The sequence below is a fragment of the Geospiza fortis genome, unplaced genomic scaffold (genome assembly GCF_000277835.1).
Source record: "Geospiza fortis unplaced genomic scaffold, GeoFor_1.0 scaffold66, whole genome shotgun sequence".
Classification (NCBI taxonomy): Eukaryota; Metazoa; Chordata; class Aves; order Passeriformes; family Thraupidae; genus Geospiza; species Geospiza fortis.
Window position 1 is genome coordinate 4,024,213 of NW_005054312.1, and position 14,528 is coordinate 4,038,740.

Sequence of the window (14,528 nt, forward strand, 5' to 3'; positions counted from 1 at the left end):
TGAGAGAAGGAGCAGTCATACTGCTCCTTCAGCAGACCCAGACACCCTCAGCTGCACCTGGTCCTGCAGAGAGGCATTGCCACCAGTCACAAACCCATCATTTCATGTCCTGGCTAGTCCTTGGGACAGGCCAGCCTCCAGAACACCACAGTTCCTGACCAGGCTACTCAGGACCAAACATAGCACCAATGGAGACCACTTCTGACCCATCTGCAGCTATTGGGGCTGGCATCACCCCCACAGCTGTCAGAGGCACAGCTCCTTGCTCTGCAGGACCACCTTTCCCACAGGCTCTCTAGATAGCAGCAAATAAAAATCATTGTTTCATTTTTATTAAGGCCCAGCCCACTCAGGACACCAAATTCCCAAGTTTTGGGATGGGCAGTGAGCATGCCCAGAAAAAATGTCAAGTTATTTTTCTGCAGCTGGGATCATTCCTCCCCAGAGGGAACAGAGCCTCCGGTGAGGATCCAAAGAGATGGTGAGGATGGAGGAGACCTCTGCAGCTGGAGGAAGGCTCAGGCTTCTCCCCTTTTCCTCTCCACTATTGCCCTGGACTTGCCTCATGACTTCCTGCTGCCACTCCATAGCCACTGGCCTTTCCCAAACCGACTCTGAGCACAGAGCCAGGGCAGGAGATCCCATGCAAGACAGCAGCCACCAGCCCAGGCTGATGCCATGGGATGCCATACCTGTAAACCCTGCCTCCATGCTCTGATGCCAAGTGTCTCCAGGAGAGCCACACCTGTGACAGGCTAGTTAACAGCTCAGGCAAAAATTGTAGAGAGAAACAAACGACTCAACAGCAGCTGTGTTAAAAGTGTTATATATTTATTGCATTCTTAACAAAAATACTTTTAAAGAGAGAATTTTTTCAGCATGTACAAGACATGGAGATACTAGGGTTGAGCACAGTAGTTTGCTTTGACACAGACACTTACTTCAACAGCCAGTTAACATGACAGGTGCAGGAAGAAGTATCCTTTGCGAGCCAGTACAGAAAAGCCACTCCACCGAGGGGTCTACACAGGGCAGGAGACATGTCCCCAGATCTGGCCAATCTGTAATAGTCCACAGAGGAAACTAGGGGAGACATCAGGCAGTTTATAGTAAAAAGTCCTTTCTCCTGACCAGTACCCAGCCTTTGGGGATTTGCATTCAGGGCTGTGCATCCTGCAGCAGGATGCTCTCTGTAAATACATCTGTGTGGTCAAACTGATGGCAGCAATACTGTTAACTCCCTCCAGCGCCCAGCACCTGCAGGAGTCTACTCCTTTGCAGACCTGAGGGTTCCCAGAAGGGATCCCCCTGGACAACATCAAAGGAGCTAATCTTACCGCTATACCCATGGGAGAGCATCAGTAAGGACCAAATATTATAAAAATATAAAATACTAATATTAATATATAGCAGCAGCACTATATTGACTCAGAAAGCCTTTAAAACATATCACCCTCTCAGCTCTCTCTGATTCATAAATTAGATCCACTTCTGTCAGATTTCCCAACCTGCCCTTCATCTGAAGAGAGGCTATGACTTTTGCAAAGTACAAATGTTTCAAAATAAGTAAAAGGACATCCTCAGTGGAAGGTGAACAAGTTCTGCCCTGGTCTGGCACCAGCACTAAAGGGAATGTCCTCTGCATGAAACCAGTTGGGTCATTCCTCAGGAATGAGGCTTTTTTTCCTTGCCAGACCACTATTTCCTTGAGCAATCTTTTATTGCACCACTAAAAAGAAATTACTTGAATTAGAATTGCGGAACATCTTAAAAAAAAAAAAGGAAAAGCATGTCATGAATGCCTGACACAGCAGATATACAATGGACTTTTCAGGAAAGAAGCTAGTGCACTATACTTTGAAAGGAGGCCAGACAGGCTAAAGATGACCCTTGAAGACCACACAAAACAAGCCATCCTTCTGCTACACTGCGCTGCCTATGTTCAATTCCACAGAACTGTAACTTTTTTGCCAAGTCTGTAGCCCAGCCATGGCATGATGATGCACACTCATGTTAACTGGAATAGCGTCCTGCAACCAACCTCCAAATACAGTACAAGAGCCTGGACAGCACAGTGTGCTGTGTGTTTAACACCTTGACCCTTTTCCCTGCTGAAGCTTATCAGGATAATGGTCTGGGTTTTTCCAGACATGGGGGCAGCATGCTAGATGCAGAGGTGAAAATTAAGGAGAAAACAGACATATTATAAAAGAGCTACCACATGCATGATCACCACCTGAAGTGACACTATTAAAGCCTAGTTCCAGAATCAGTGTTTTACATGGGAACCTCACACAGCTCTAGAGCAATTTAAATGTTGTAACACAGTTCTTTCTTGCATGTATATGGGGGAAAAAAGCAGTATAAAATCAACATGTTTAAGATTTTAACCTATGCAGCTGTGAATTTAGACTGTAAACTCTTCATGACTGGAAAACACAGTACAGATCCCACCCTAAATAAAACTAAGTGCAAAGTAACTGTACTGAAGCTGACAGAATTACAGTAAAACAAAACCAAACTGGCTTGATGTAAATAGCAGGCCCTACGTCTTTTCTGGTTTCTGTTCAGTCTCCCACATTTTGAAGAAGTGAGGTTGTTCAAAACTGAAGATTTGTCAACATTCAAGAAAATAATATGATACAATTATATTTAAATGTTGTCATATGGTGAAATAATTGTATTTTAACTGCAATTGTGAAAGGTAGGGGTTTCAGACTGGAGCAAACAAAAGTTGAACTCTTTAACACAAGTGCATGTGGCACTGCAGAATCCTTGCAAATGCCTATGCCTTTGCAACCCTTTTCAGCAGTCTAAAACTCCATGGTGCTCAGATCTGTCCTCAGAATCACGCCTTCTTCCCTTCCCTGCACAAGCTCTGCTTTTACACTCCTCTTCCCAAAGCTGTGTGTAAGTCACAGTAAGCCCCAGACAGCCCACTATTGCTGAATGAAAGATAAAAGCAATGATCAATAAGAGTTTTTACCACCGTAAGTCTGTATATTTCTGCACATACTGCATATACTAATATTGAGGAAGATAATGGAAATGCAATAGTAGGATAAATTTGTGAGTTGGTTACAAAGGGATCTCTGTAGCATGCTGTTTCAGTAAAAAATATTTCACAGGCATGGGAAGATATCCAGATAATGATTTCTATTGCATCTCTTAGTTTATACAGCATTTAAAGCATGGGGAAGACAGCGAAAACTCTTAATCTCTATGAACCCAAAGCTGTCCTACATTCCAAGCTCTACAATATCTGAGATTCCTCTTTGCCATTGCAGAGGGCCAGTCCTACAATTAGCTGCCATATTCATACTGCTCTGTTAGCCAGCAGGGGGGATGGATGGGTTGGGTCAGCTGTTGTCCCTCTCCACAGAATACTGATACACACAGGAAGCCATGTGAACATCCATCAGCTCAGGAAGGGGCATCCTTCTTTACTTCATGTGAAACAGACTAAAAATGATGTTTTCTTTTTCGTGACCTGGTGGCCCGTGCAGGAGTCAGTTTTAGAGAGTTTTGGTTAGACTCTGCATGGGGCTCGGGGGGCTGTTTAGAGCAAGCTGCTTGCAGACAGGACCCTGGCATGGCACTAGGATCTCGTATCCTCTGGAAAGCCCGGACCCCATCACGTATTTCTGTCAGTGTCTGACACATCTGGCCGACCTGGCTGGTGAGGTCAGCCACGCTCTGGCTGACAGCATGCATGCTATGTGCCATGTCCCTGTGAATGGCCACCAGCTCCTGGCAGAACTGCCTGAACAGGTCTGTTTGCTGTGCATGGGAATGGAGAAGCTGGCGGTCAAAGCTGGCGAGGGGCGGGCTCCTTGTGCGGGGGTGCGGGGGTCTGCAGGCCGAGGTGGCGCGTGGGGATGGACAGCGCAGGTCCTGCCTTTGGCTGGCAGCTTCCGAGGGCTCTGATGAGGAAGAGGAGCGAAGGAAGGAGGGCCTGGAGAACGGACTGACACCTGCACCAGCCCTCGGCAGCGAAGAGAAGTGGTGTTCCTGAGAAGTGCCTGGTATCTCTTCATCTTCATCAGCTTAAACAGAAGAGGAAGCATGAATTACTAATGTGAAATCCCTCTCAAAACTGGCTTCTGTTTCAGGATACCTCAAAGAACATGGAAAAAGGGTTTTCCCCTCCCCCCAGCCTACCAGTTCAGACAAGCCTGTAGCTTCTGATGCGTAACTCAACATGCAATGTTAGCATCTGTGTGACAAGCTTAGCCATGAGAAACCTGAGAGTGGGTGAACCCAAGCTATTGTGCTATTCTGTACAGAGCACTGTTCATTACTCGAATATAAATCCATTTCAGACAGTAGCAATGACTTCTCTTCCCCAAACCCATAGGTAGCTAGCACAAATATTCTGGAGGGACACAGACTTCGCATGTAAAAATCCTGCTCCCCCATCACTTCTTACATCGTCTGCACTAAGAAGACTGTGGATGTTGTATTTGCTGCCCTCAAAGTGTGTTCTGCAAAGCCACTATGTTGCTTGGCATCACTAAGACAACGAGGCAATCAGACAAACCAGCAAAAGACTTTTTATGTTAATCAGGCAAATATACTTGATGCAAAATCAAAACTAAAGCAAAATGCCACACGAAAACTATAATCAGTCTGATAAATATCTAGTGATGTGCCAGTTCACAGGTACAGGCATGTGAAGAGTAAGAAGAGACAAGGTTTCACCTGGTGCAGCTGCCGACTATTTCCTTGTATAACCAGTATTCTTTTTACCCCTGAAATAGTGCAACTGGCTTCCAAGATAGACGCAAAAAATGACCAAGTCCCACCTTGTCAGTTCTGGAAGAATTTGTTCTTGCTTTCCCACTAACAATTTCAGATACAGGATCAGACCTAGCGTGGTAGGATACCGCCACCCATGAGGTGTCAGTGGACTGACTTCTCAAGAAGCTATCATCTCCTTCTCTCCTTTGTATCCCTAAAAGCTCACAAACAAGAAGCCGCACCGCCACAAACGCAAACTGTGTACAAAACTATGGAAAGGACCTGCACAAACCAGCTTCTGGTTTAGCACTGGAAGGTGTCTGAGAATTGTGGTGTAAGAAGATTAACTTCAAAAGCAGGGCCAGCAGTTTCTTTAGAACCAGTGAAGAAGGAGTCATTATTGTCTACCTTTTTCACATGTTCATGCTGATCCTTCAGATCACTACTGAGAAATCATTAGTGGCCCAATCTCAGCAATGAACACCAGTGATCACTGAGACCCCCAAAGCTCTCTTGGAAGTGATCCATCGGCAACAGGCAGATGCCTTTCAGTTTGGTAGCATTGCTGTTTTATCAGGGTGAAGATATCCTAACCCTTTACAAGCACTTTTTCCACAGACTGGAGGCAGTCATACTTTACAGATTCTCCCTCACTTGTAGGATTAATTCATACTTATAATCTATTATGTACTCTCAGATGACAGTATGGAAAAGAACTAGACAAACACATAAAGATGACCTTAACTTGGAAACAATCCATCTCAATGCTCCACAACCACCAGAGCAGAAAACAACCACAGCAGAAGGACAGGCAACCCAGCCATCTCACACAACACGCAGTGCTCTTCTGGTGTCAAACTGAGATATGCAAGCATGAGACAAAGAGGTGTTGAGGCAGTGATACTTACAGCTCGTTGTCAGGCTGTCAACCACGTCCATATCCGCTCTGCAGTGGCCGTGCCTCTGGTGGGACGAATGCAGCGCCGACTCAATGGCTCTCTCGTGGGCGGTCAGGACGATGGCTGAGGGCTGCCCCGCGCTGCCGGGGCTGGAGAGGGACCTCTGCATGAGTGCCAGTTTGTCCTTGGTCCTTCTCTTCATGTCGTCCCATCTGTGTTTAATGTCTTTTACAGACCTGGGGACCTGGCTGACTGATGTGATCTGCCTGGCTATGCTTTCCCAGATCTTGTCCCTGTCAGCATGGGATAGACGCATTGTCTCCCTCCCAAACAGCATGGCTTCATTTCGGGTCACCTCAGTGACCAGAATGTCCAGTTCTTCCTTGGAAAACTTGGGCTTCCTCTTTCGTTCAGTCATGTTCCTTGGGTTGAACATCCCGCAAAGCATAATTGGGTAAAAGGAAATCAGCGCAAAGCAACCCCCTGCATCCAACCACTTGGCCAGTGCAGTACTGGGGCAGAGGAGTTTGGTGGGATCCAGCTCCCCTGACCCACAACAACCTCTCACCAGGAAAAGGCAGCTGTTTTGTTTTTAGAAGGCAATTTTCAAGCTTAAGAAAAAAAAAATACCAAGCAACGCTAGTGTGAAGGAGCCTTCTCAGCTTTAAAGTTAAAATCAAATTTTACACATCATCTGATGCCCAGACTTATGCATAAGATTTTCAGTTCAGCCTCACATCACTTGCCACAGTTTGTGCACAGAAAAAAAACGTGAGAACTTGCAATCAGAGCGGTGAATTAGCTTCTAATGTGACACTGCTTGAAACTTAGAGGGAATTTAGAGGCCTGAAACATATCTTATTGTTCTACCTGGCATAACATGCAATAGAAACTTTTACACCACCTGCTCTGTTACAACTTGAAGGATGTCGTGAAAAGGCTACATCAAATTTGATTTTTTTTAGGGTAGGTAGCTTTTGACTAGACTGGTAGGCAATTTCTGCAACTTGCTTTCCCTAAGGAAAAATCTCTTTTTTCAGCATTGGAGTACTCTACATCCAGCATTTGTCTGCTTCACAGCAAGCTCTTGCTTCACCCAGAAATGGCTGCCATTTCCCATTGTTCTCAAAAGGAATGAGGCCACCCACTTGATTTTCCTGGCTAGGCTTTCTGTCACTGCCACCAACACGAGCCTGCATCCAGTTTCTGGTGCTTCAGATGAACAACTTGTAGCCTCAGCCCATTGAGAAAAAGAGGCAGCTATCCTGAGAACAAGCAGTTTTGTCCAAAGGGGATTTGTGTTAATTTCTCCAGCCACAGTCAAAGAAAACTACAAAAATAAACAAAACATTAGTCCTAACTATGTTTTATTGGGGGGAAAAAAAAAAGAAGGCAGTAGATCTATTCAATAAGGAAAGAGAAAACAGACTGTCTGAACCTACAGAAAGGTGCTGACCCATGGCATTCTAGTTCCTTCCCAGTGTCGTTAATTCCTGTAATTGTTGTTTAATCAATCTCACTGACACTGCAGCCTGCCATCAGGGCAAGTGTCAGTTTGGTTAAAGCTGGAAAACCAATGGGAGAAGCTGCTCAAATCCAGGCCACATCAGGGAGAGAGCTGGGACCTAAGTGCACAGAGGCATTTCACAGGAACAAACATAAATGAATGCTTGAGATACTCTCTTGGTGAAGTTTCATTTAAAGAGAGAAAGAAAGAGCATTTAGAGAAGATGGTAATGAAATGACGGAGAGACAGCAAAGCACTTGTTACCCTGAATCTCAAAAAACCCCAACAGAAATCTCACCAAACTTAAAAGGAAAAAGGAGTTCTCCCAGCTGAACACAAGAAGAAGGGAAAAAGCTACATGAAACATCGAGCAAGGGGATATTTACAGTTTGACTTTTATGGCATTCAGCAAAACTGGGCTTGGTGTATGCCCTCATCAGGTAAGCATGACTGCACAGTATCATCAGTGCCTCCATGAGATGGCAACAAATCTCCATTGACAAGCTGCTCTGGTGAAAAAGTGTAACAGTATTCTGCAAAGCGCTCTGGGTAGGGGTGAGCTTCCAGAACAGAACAGCGCTCTCTGGAGAGAGAGGGTCACAAAACCTGGTGCCCCCTCTTCTCTGCCAAACTCACAGCTGCTGTCACCAGCAAAGCTGCCCCAATGGGGAACTAGAGCCCTGCTTGCTCTCCCCAGACAGGATATCCCACCAAGTGCACTTAGGACAGCTTATGGTAGGCCTGGATATTCAGATTTTACTGTTTCCACTCACATGCTCTGGCACAACTTGGGTCAAAACAATCTTACCTACATATTCCAATAGCAAACTTGCCACACATCGAGTAATGAGCTCTGGCCAGTTTTAATCACAAATTCAATTAACCTTAGGTTCCTAAGAGGCACATCAACCTCCTCCTAATAAAAATGCAGACAGTGTTACTGTCAGAGGGATCCTTTTCTCCTCCAGCAAGCCATATGTCCCTAGAGGCAGTCACTGATATCTACAAGTACCTCTCTGGTGATGCTATGAGGGTTTCAGCAAGCTCCAGAGCAGTCCCAGCTGTGAGGTTGTGAATTCACACCTCAGCCCAGGTTAATCTGAAAGCGCAAAACACACTGAACAGGAGGCACTTAATGATTACCCCACAAATATATCAATCAACTCCATTTTTCTTGGCCTCTAAGAAACAACCACGTAATTTTTCCCAGGGCTTTGGGAGGATCACAGCCCCACAGTAATTTAGGATTCCTTTGCTCTGCATAAATTTGACTCTGTAATAGGTAAGAACATTTGCTCTACTTGCTGCAAGGTAGCAGAAATCGGTTTATGATGTTCAACAAAATGATGTTCATAGGCTGGTGGCTTTTACTCACCCTGAACACAAGGGCAGTCACAGTAACCCTGCCTGTTTTTTAAATGCTTATGTTTAAAAGGTCCTGTAAAGTTGAAACAGCAGCTCTGTACCAAAGATCTACTAGTCAAAGCTGGTCCTGCTTTAGGCAGGCTACTGGAACACTTGACTAGAGCTTCCTTCCAAGCTATATTATTATATGAAAATCAAATAAGAGATGCCTCCATTATAAGGAGATACAGGAAGACTTACAGGACAATCTGGCTCCCCATGATCTCTGTCACTATGTTTGGAGAGGAAAGAGGTCAGAAAGGAAGGCAAAGGAGAAAGGAGTGAGAAAGTCTTGCTTCAGCCTTTTCACATTGGCTAAGGCAAAGGATGAATTTATATTGTGTCAAAAGACAAAGACCTCAGGAACTCACATGCAAGAAGTGTTACAGACTATAAATGCTCAAAATATCCTGGAAACCTCAAACATGAGGCACTACACTTCAACAGTTCAGTTAGGCACTGCCAGTTTCTATCCTACATCTGGTTCTGGGCCAAGTAATACATACAGAGAAAGATGGACTTTCCTGGACTTTCTAAATTACTTCTGGTTTTTGTCAGATCCATTATTTTTAGAGGACACCAGCAACTGAGTAACAGAATTTCCTCAGAAGCTACCAGGAAAATGGATGGTCCTCTGCAACCCTTCAGAAGCCCTAAAGAACTGCCATCAGCAGCAATTTACGGTTTGTGTCCAAGACAGCATTTATTTTGCTTGCTGCAATCCACACTAAACAGCCACCAGAAAACAAAAAAAACAGAGGAAGATGTTTGCATATATTGGAGGTTCCTGAAGTATTGCAAACAGCAGGGCTTTACTCTGGACAGAGATGAAGGGTGCATTAGCTGTGTGCCAGCAGCCAGCTTAAGAGAACATGCTCCCAGCATCAGGAGTTTGTCTTGACTAACTAACTGATGAGGGAAAGGGCAAGAGGATGTTACCATTGCCATGCCATCTGCTGCACTTGATACTCCTTCCTCCCTGTCATCCACTGCCTTGGGTAAACAGGCACTTGAAATTAAACCAGCAAGTGCTGCAGTGTATATTTTGTCCTCAGGCACCATGAAAATGGACTCAGGTGTGGTATTCAAACAACAGAAACAATAGCCAGATCTACAAGAAGAGAGAGGAGTCAGCCCAAGCTGCCCTCCCCATGCCATGCCCACCTACCCAGCAGGTGAGTAATCTGCTTTGCAAAGCACTCCATCTATGAGTGATAGCAAAGAGCACCATCTGAAAAACAAAAAGAGCGCTGTCTACAGCGTCCTGGAAGTCAAGCGTGGTTTCTGTGTGCGATCTCAGCGTCAGATGATGTTCTAGCACAGAATATTGAGCTCACCTTAGTCTAAAAGGTGCTAACAAACAAAATCAAGGCTTTTTAAGAACTCCTATTGCCACTTGAACTGTCAGACTCTACATAATACTACTGGTTATAAGCACTTTTCAAGAGTAAAATCAGAAGGTCAGTAAGACTGGTATAGCCTGCACAGACCCTTTGATACACCCTTCCCATGAGGGGTCACAAACATCCCCTTTCCACAAAGCCATAACCTCCATGCCTTTCAAGGCTGTACACAATGGCCCAGACCACACTCATACTGAGACTGAACCATGGCCAATACAAGTTTTTGCAAGAATAATCTGCTCTTTGGTGTTAGCATCACGAGTAATGCCTATTTAAATCCAGACATGAAACTTACGGTCACGGCAGTAGGAAGAAGAGCTCATAATAGAATTTTTGCTTTCCAAGACTGTTTTTCCCCAGCTTCACTGTCATGCAGATCACAAAGATCCAGATCTATGCAGATTTTTAACTTCGCATACTTTACTTCGAAATATATGTCTGCATACCTATATCTCTTCAGTATATCACTGCTTCTTTTTGAAGTGATGACTCCAGCCTCAGCCCTGGTCTAGTGTTTTATCTCATCCAGCAGTGAGCAACTGTAACAGCTGGAATCCTTACAGAAAAATGAAATCCTTTGCTGAATTTTATGAACATAAATCTCAGAACAGCTGCTATCCACGTGAAGACTGAAAAGGCCAAAAGTGGTGCAACCAGACAGGACCAGATAGGTCAACCTTGCATTTATCTGTACTTCATGCTTATTATTCCTATAACGAGGGACAACTGAAAATCCTAGACACCCAGGCCAACAAACCAGGTAATCCCACGCTGCCTTACTCTTGTAGGAAATGCCTTCCTGAGAATAAGCACTTCCAAAGCTCCCCACAGAAGCAGCACTGGTGTGACGGTCCTCACCGTGCAGCAATGCCCCTTTCTGGTGACTCGCCACACATGCGAGGCCTCAGTGACTGACGTTTTGCAGATTTATGCCAACCCCAGAAACGCTGTCCCACGGCCACACACGGTGCCTCGCTGCTGCAGCCGCCAGCTGCTCTGCTGAGGCGCGGGGCCAGCAGAGGGAGCGCAAGCACGCGCCTCAGCTCTGCCTCCAGTCGCCTGGCTCGCCCTTCTCCTCGCACAGGACAGCTGGCACTGCCAACCCACAGCCAGCACCGACAGCTGCTTCAAATGAGGCCCAGAAAGAAAGCAAAAAAAAAGCACCTCTTTTAGTATCTGTGAAATGAGTAGGGACAAAAAAAAAAAAACACAAACCCAAACAGAATCAAATGTTACCTCAGGGGCAATGCAAAGCATTTTGCAAATACTTGAACAAAACAGAAAAAAATGAGTAAAAAAAATGGAGTGAGACCTGTCAGTGCTTGTAAGAGTGGATAAATAGGATCATCTTTAACATTTATTCTCATTCCAGAAAATAGCAATCCTCCATATACACATTCTTGTCCTTTTTTAGACCCTTTCTTTGAATCTGATGTCAAAGATACTAATTACAATAAATACTGAAAGAGTACAAGCATACCATTTGCAAAACGGTGGTGACATTTTGGTTTGGTATTCCAACACACAAAACAGTAAGGAGTATTTGATGGCCTCTCTCTGGAAGACAGAATCCCAAAAGGGAAGGCAGAAGAGAACTGGACTCACCTCATCCAGTTTGCTTTGGTTTCATCTGTCCCATCAATGGATTTGTAGCGGTTGTTCTTATCAACGATCTGTGGAACAAGAGAATGGATGCAGCACATCAACCAGCTGGTCCAGGTAGGAGAAGGTCTATGAATCTCAAATCACTGCTTCAGTTCCAGCCTTGAGTCATGGTGTGAAACTCTATACTGTGAATCTCCACCATCCCAGTACTACAGGCTGCTGACCTGAAGTGCATAGAGGCTACTCTGAACTGAGAGGCATTTTTTTATGTACAAATATCTGTAACTATGGATGCAGCTGACAAAATCATTAACAATCCTGGGATATTAACTTCCCTTTTGGGACAGGGCTGAGACACACATTTATTTTACAGACAGAAAAATGTGAGGAGCATTTCACATCAGCAGTTCTCAATTTTTTCCCAATAATAACTCAAGTCCTACATTGCAAGTCTCATAATTAACATGAGTTGATCCAGTGATCTCTCTATCTCATATGCTAACCAAGTTGTGTAGTATGAGGGGAAAAGAGTTTTGGTGCTCAAATCTGCATGTAGATCAGTTCCTGATGGACTGGATCTTTTTTCTGGCTTCTTGGACACCTCCTCTGCTCAGGCAGGCTGGGAGGGAGTGCTAGGGAGCAATCTGCAATCTCTAGATCATCTATCTATACCCTTGAGCTGCTAATATTTATGGCAGGTCAATGCTGATGTAGTGCCCATGTGGCCAGCGAAAGACCTTCAGAGAAGGGGGAAGATGGCTAAGGTTTGGCTCCACAAGCCCGCAACTCCCCCAGCTCTGAACTGAATGGCTGAAGTGTCACTTAGTTGGGGAAACTCGTCACTCACCAGCCATGAGAAGAATCCTGCAGACCTGTCCTGGCTAGAGATCTGCCCCTCATAGGGCCCAAAGATGTGACCTTTGGGGATCATCTCGTTCATACAGCGCACGTCGTTCTCCCCACTGGGCTCTTTAACCACCTCCATTCCAGGCGGGATGGTCAGCGCTGCCCGGTCTGGAATGCCAACAGGCACTGGCGTGTCAGACACGAACACCGGGGGGCCATGGTTTGGACACTCATCCACAAAGTACTCCTGGCAGGACTCACAGACTGCAGATGTGAAGGAAACAGGTTAGATATGGCAGACATGATGCACAACACTCAGGACAGCTCCCTGTCCTCTCCTTGCCCCAGCTGAGCCCCCTCCCCAGACTGCACACTACATACACACACAGATGTTTCACTGCCTGCTCCCTTATTCTGCCACACCTCTCAACATGGGCTCTGCCCCAACCCACACCTCCCCTACCAACACCTGCACCTGCCTGAGCCCTGGTGCCCTGCATGCATTTGCCACTGATGGCTGAACACCTGTGGAAAGGCCCATCACCACTTGCAGAGAGAGAGGCTGAGGGCTCCCTGCACATCCCTGCTTAGCAGCAAGTCCTCCAGTCTAAAGGTTTGATTCCCCACACACCAGAGGGGAGCTAAAACAAGCATCCCTGAAAACAAATACCCTCATCATATAGCCTTCATTCTGTACTTGGGAGAGAGACGGCATCCCAGGCACCTGCCCTGTCTCCAGACAGAGACACAGGTCTGCCAGCTGATAATCTGTAGGTATGCCAACACAAATTGCACCAGTTTTCTTTGCAGAATAGGAGGGAAACAGTTGTCATCTGCCCAATGCTCCTTTTGCAGTTTCTGAATTCAAGCCATTGTGTCTTCCAGACTCAGGGTTTTCCAATGTGCATTTTCCTGTTTCCAGCTTTCATGTTTCCTCCTACCTCCCTGCTTCTGCCTAGACCCTTCAGGGACAAGCTGCTTCTGTGCAACAATTTCCCCACCAACCATGCCAGTCTTTTCAGATGAGAATGCAAATTTGTCCTTGGCTTTTTTTTTCCCCCTGCTTCCTGTCCCTAACTGACAGGGAAGACCAAAGTCTACACAAGCAGCAGTGGCTCTTTTCCCTCACTCACAAGACACTTACACCAGAAATCCACTTGCTGAAAGCTCTTGGTCATGATTACATCCCGTTTCCCTTTCAGTTTCTTGCGTTCCATCTCCATGGACTGCGGGTCAGGCCTTCCAGAGCTGAGGAGGGAACGACAGATGATGTTAACCTACCAAGACGCTAGGACCGCAAACAGAGAGAAGCTGAAGCAATGGGGCCTGACCAACTCCTTCAGTTCCACCACTGTAGCAGAGAAATAACTAAACTTGCCACCCAACCTGCCAAAAGCTGCTGTATCAGATCCTTAAGGCTAAAGCCCACAGCAGAAAATGGCTTCAGCTACAGTAGGTGCACATGAGTAGGCAACCACCCCTGTCAAACATCCCAAGGAAGACCTCAAAAGGAAGAGCTTTAATAACTTCAAACAGCTCAAGTATATTCCTCAAAACCACCTTTAAGCTGGGAGGAAGGTGGAGAGAAGGGGTTAGAGCACATCAGACCAAAGCTTGGCCACATACCAAGGCTGTCCATACTCCTGGTCCCGGTGTGGAGAGCAGGCCTCTGTTTTTATCGTCACCATCTCCCCTAAGGAAGCCTGGGTCTGGATCAAACAGTCCTTCAAGTTCTCACTCATGTTCTGAAAAAGAATGAATGAAGGAAGTAGAAATATGAGCAGCTGAGAAATGATAACCTTGCTCCCCCAGGAACAACAGCCTTCTCCCCCAGGTTGGGATGCAGCCAGCAGATCAGGCTCCCTCCTGGCACCAAGAGTTGCCATCACGCACCAGAGCACCCACACATGCACTTTGAAACCTCTTCCTCCACTGGGGAGGGAATAGCGGTTCACCTGCAGGTCAGGTGAAGAGCATGAGCCATGGAGAATCTGAAGTATGCTTCACAGAGCCCATTAAAAACACATATGGGATTTCCAATGCACATGGAATTTATGAGCGATGGGTGTGATATGTTATGGGAACATGGAGCACCACTACCTCAGAGCAGGTCTTTGGGAGCAG

General features: G+C 45.8%; 2 protein-coding genes across 3 annotated transcripts in view; both read right to left on the minus strand.

Annotated features, from left to right (window-relative positions):
• PRDM11 (PR/SET domain 11) overlaps nt 1–14,146 on the minus strand; it is a 28,088-nt gene extending 13,942 nt beyond the window's left edge. For both annotated transcript variants that reach the window (XM_031055695.1, XM_005419474.2), the window contains exons 1-4: nt 14,031–14,146; nt 13,549–13,652; nt 12,406–12,668; nt 11,559–11,626 (exon numbers count right to left, since the gene is read on the minus strand). In XM_031055695.1, coding sequence (XP_030911555.1) covers nt 11,559–11,626; nt 12,406–12,668; nt 13,549–13,652; nt 14,031–14,146 — 551 coding nt within the window. The remainder of the gene's footprint in view (nt 1–11,558; nt 11,627–12,405; nt 12,669–13,548; nt 13,653–14,030) is intronic.
• Nucleotides 936–8,496, minus strand: LOC115947731 (myb-related transcription factor, partner of profilin-like). The gene is made up of 2 exons (XM_031055696.1): nt 5,649–8,496; nt 936–4,046 (listed from the first exon to the last, which is right to left on the minus strand). Exons 1-2 carry the CDS (start codon nt 6,085–6,087, stop codon nt 3,463–3,465), a joined length of 1,023 nt encoding a protein of 340 aa, XP_030911556.1. The 5' UTR covers nt 6,088–8,496; the 3' UTR covers nt 936–3,462.
• Nucleotides 14,147–14,528: the final 382 nt, after the last annotated feature.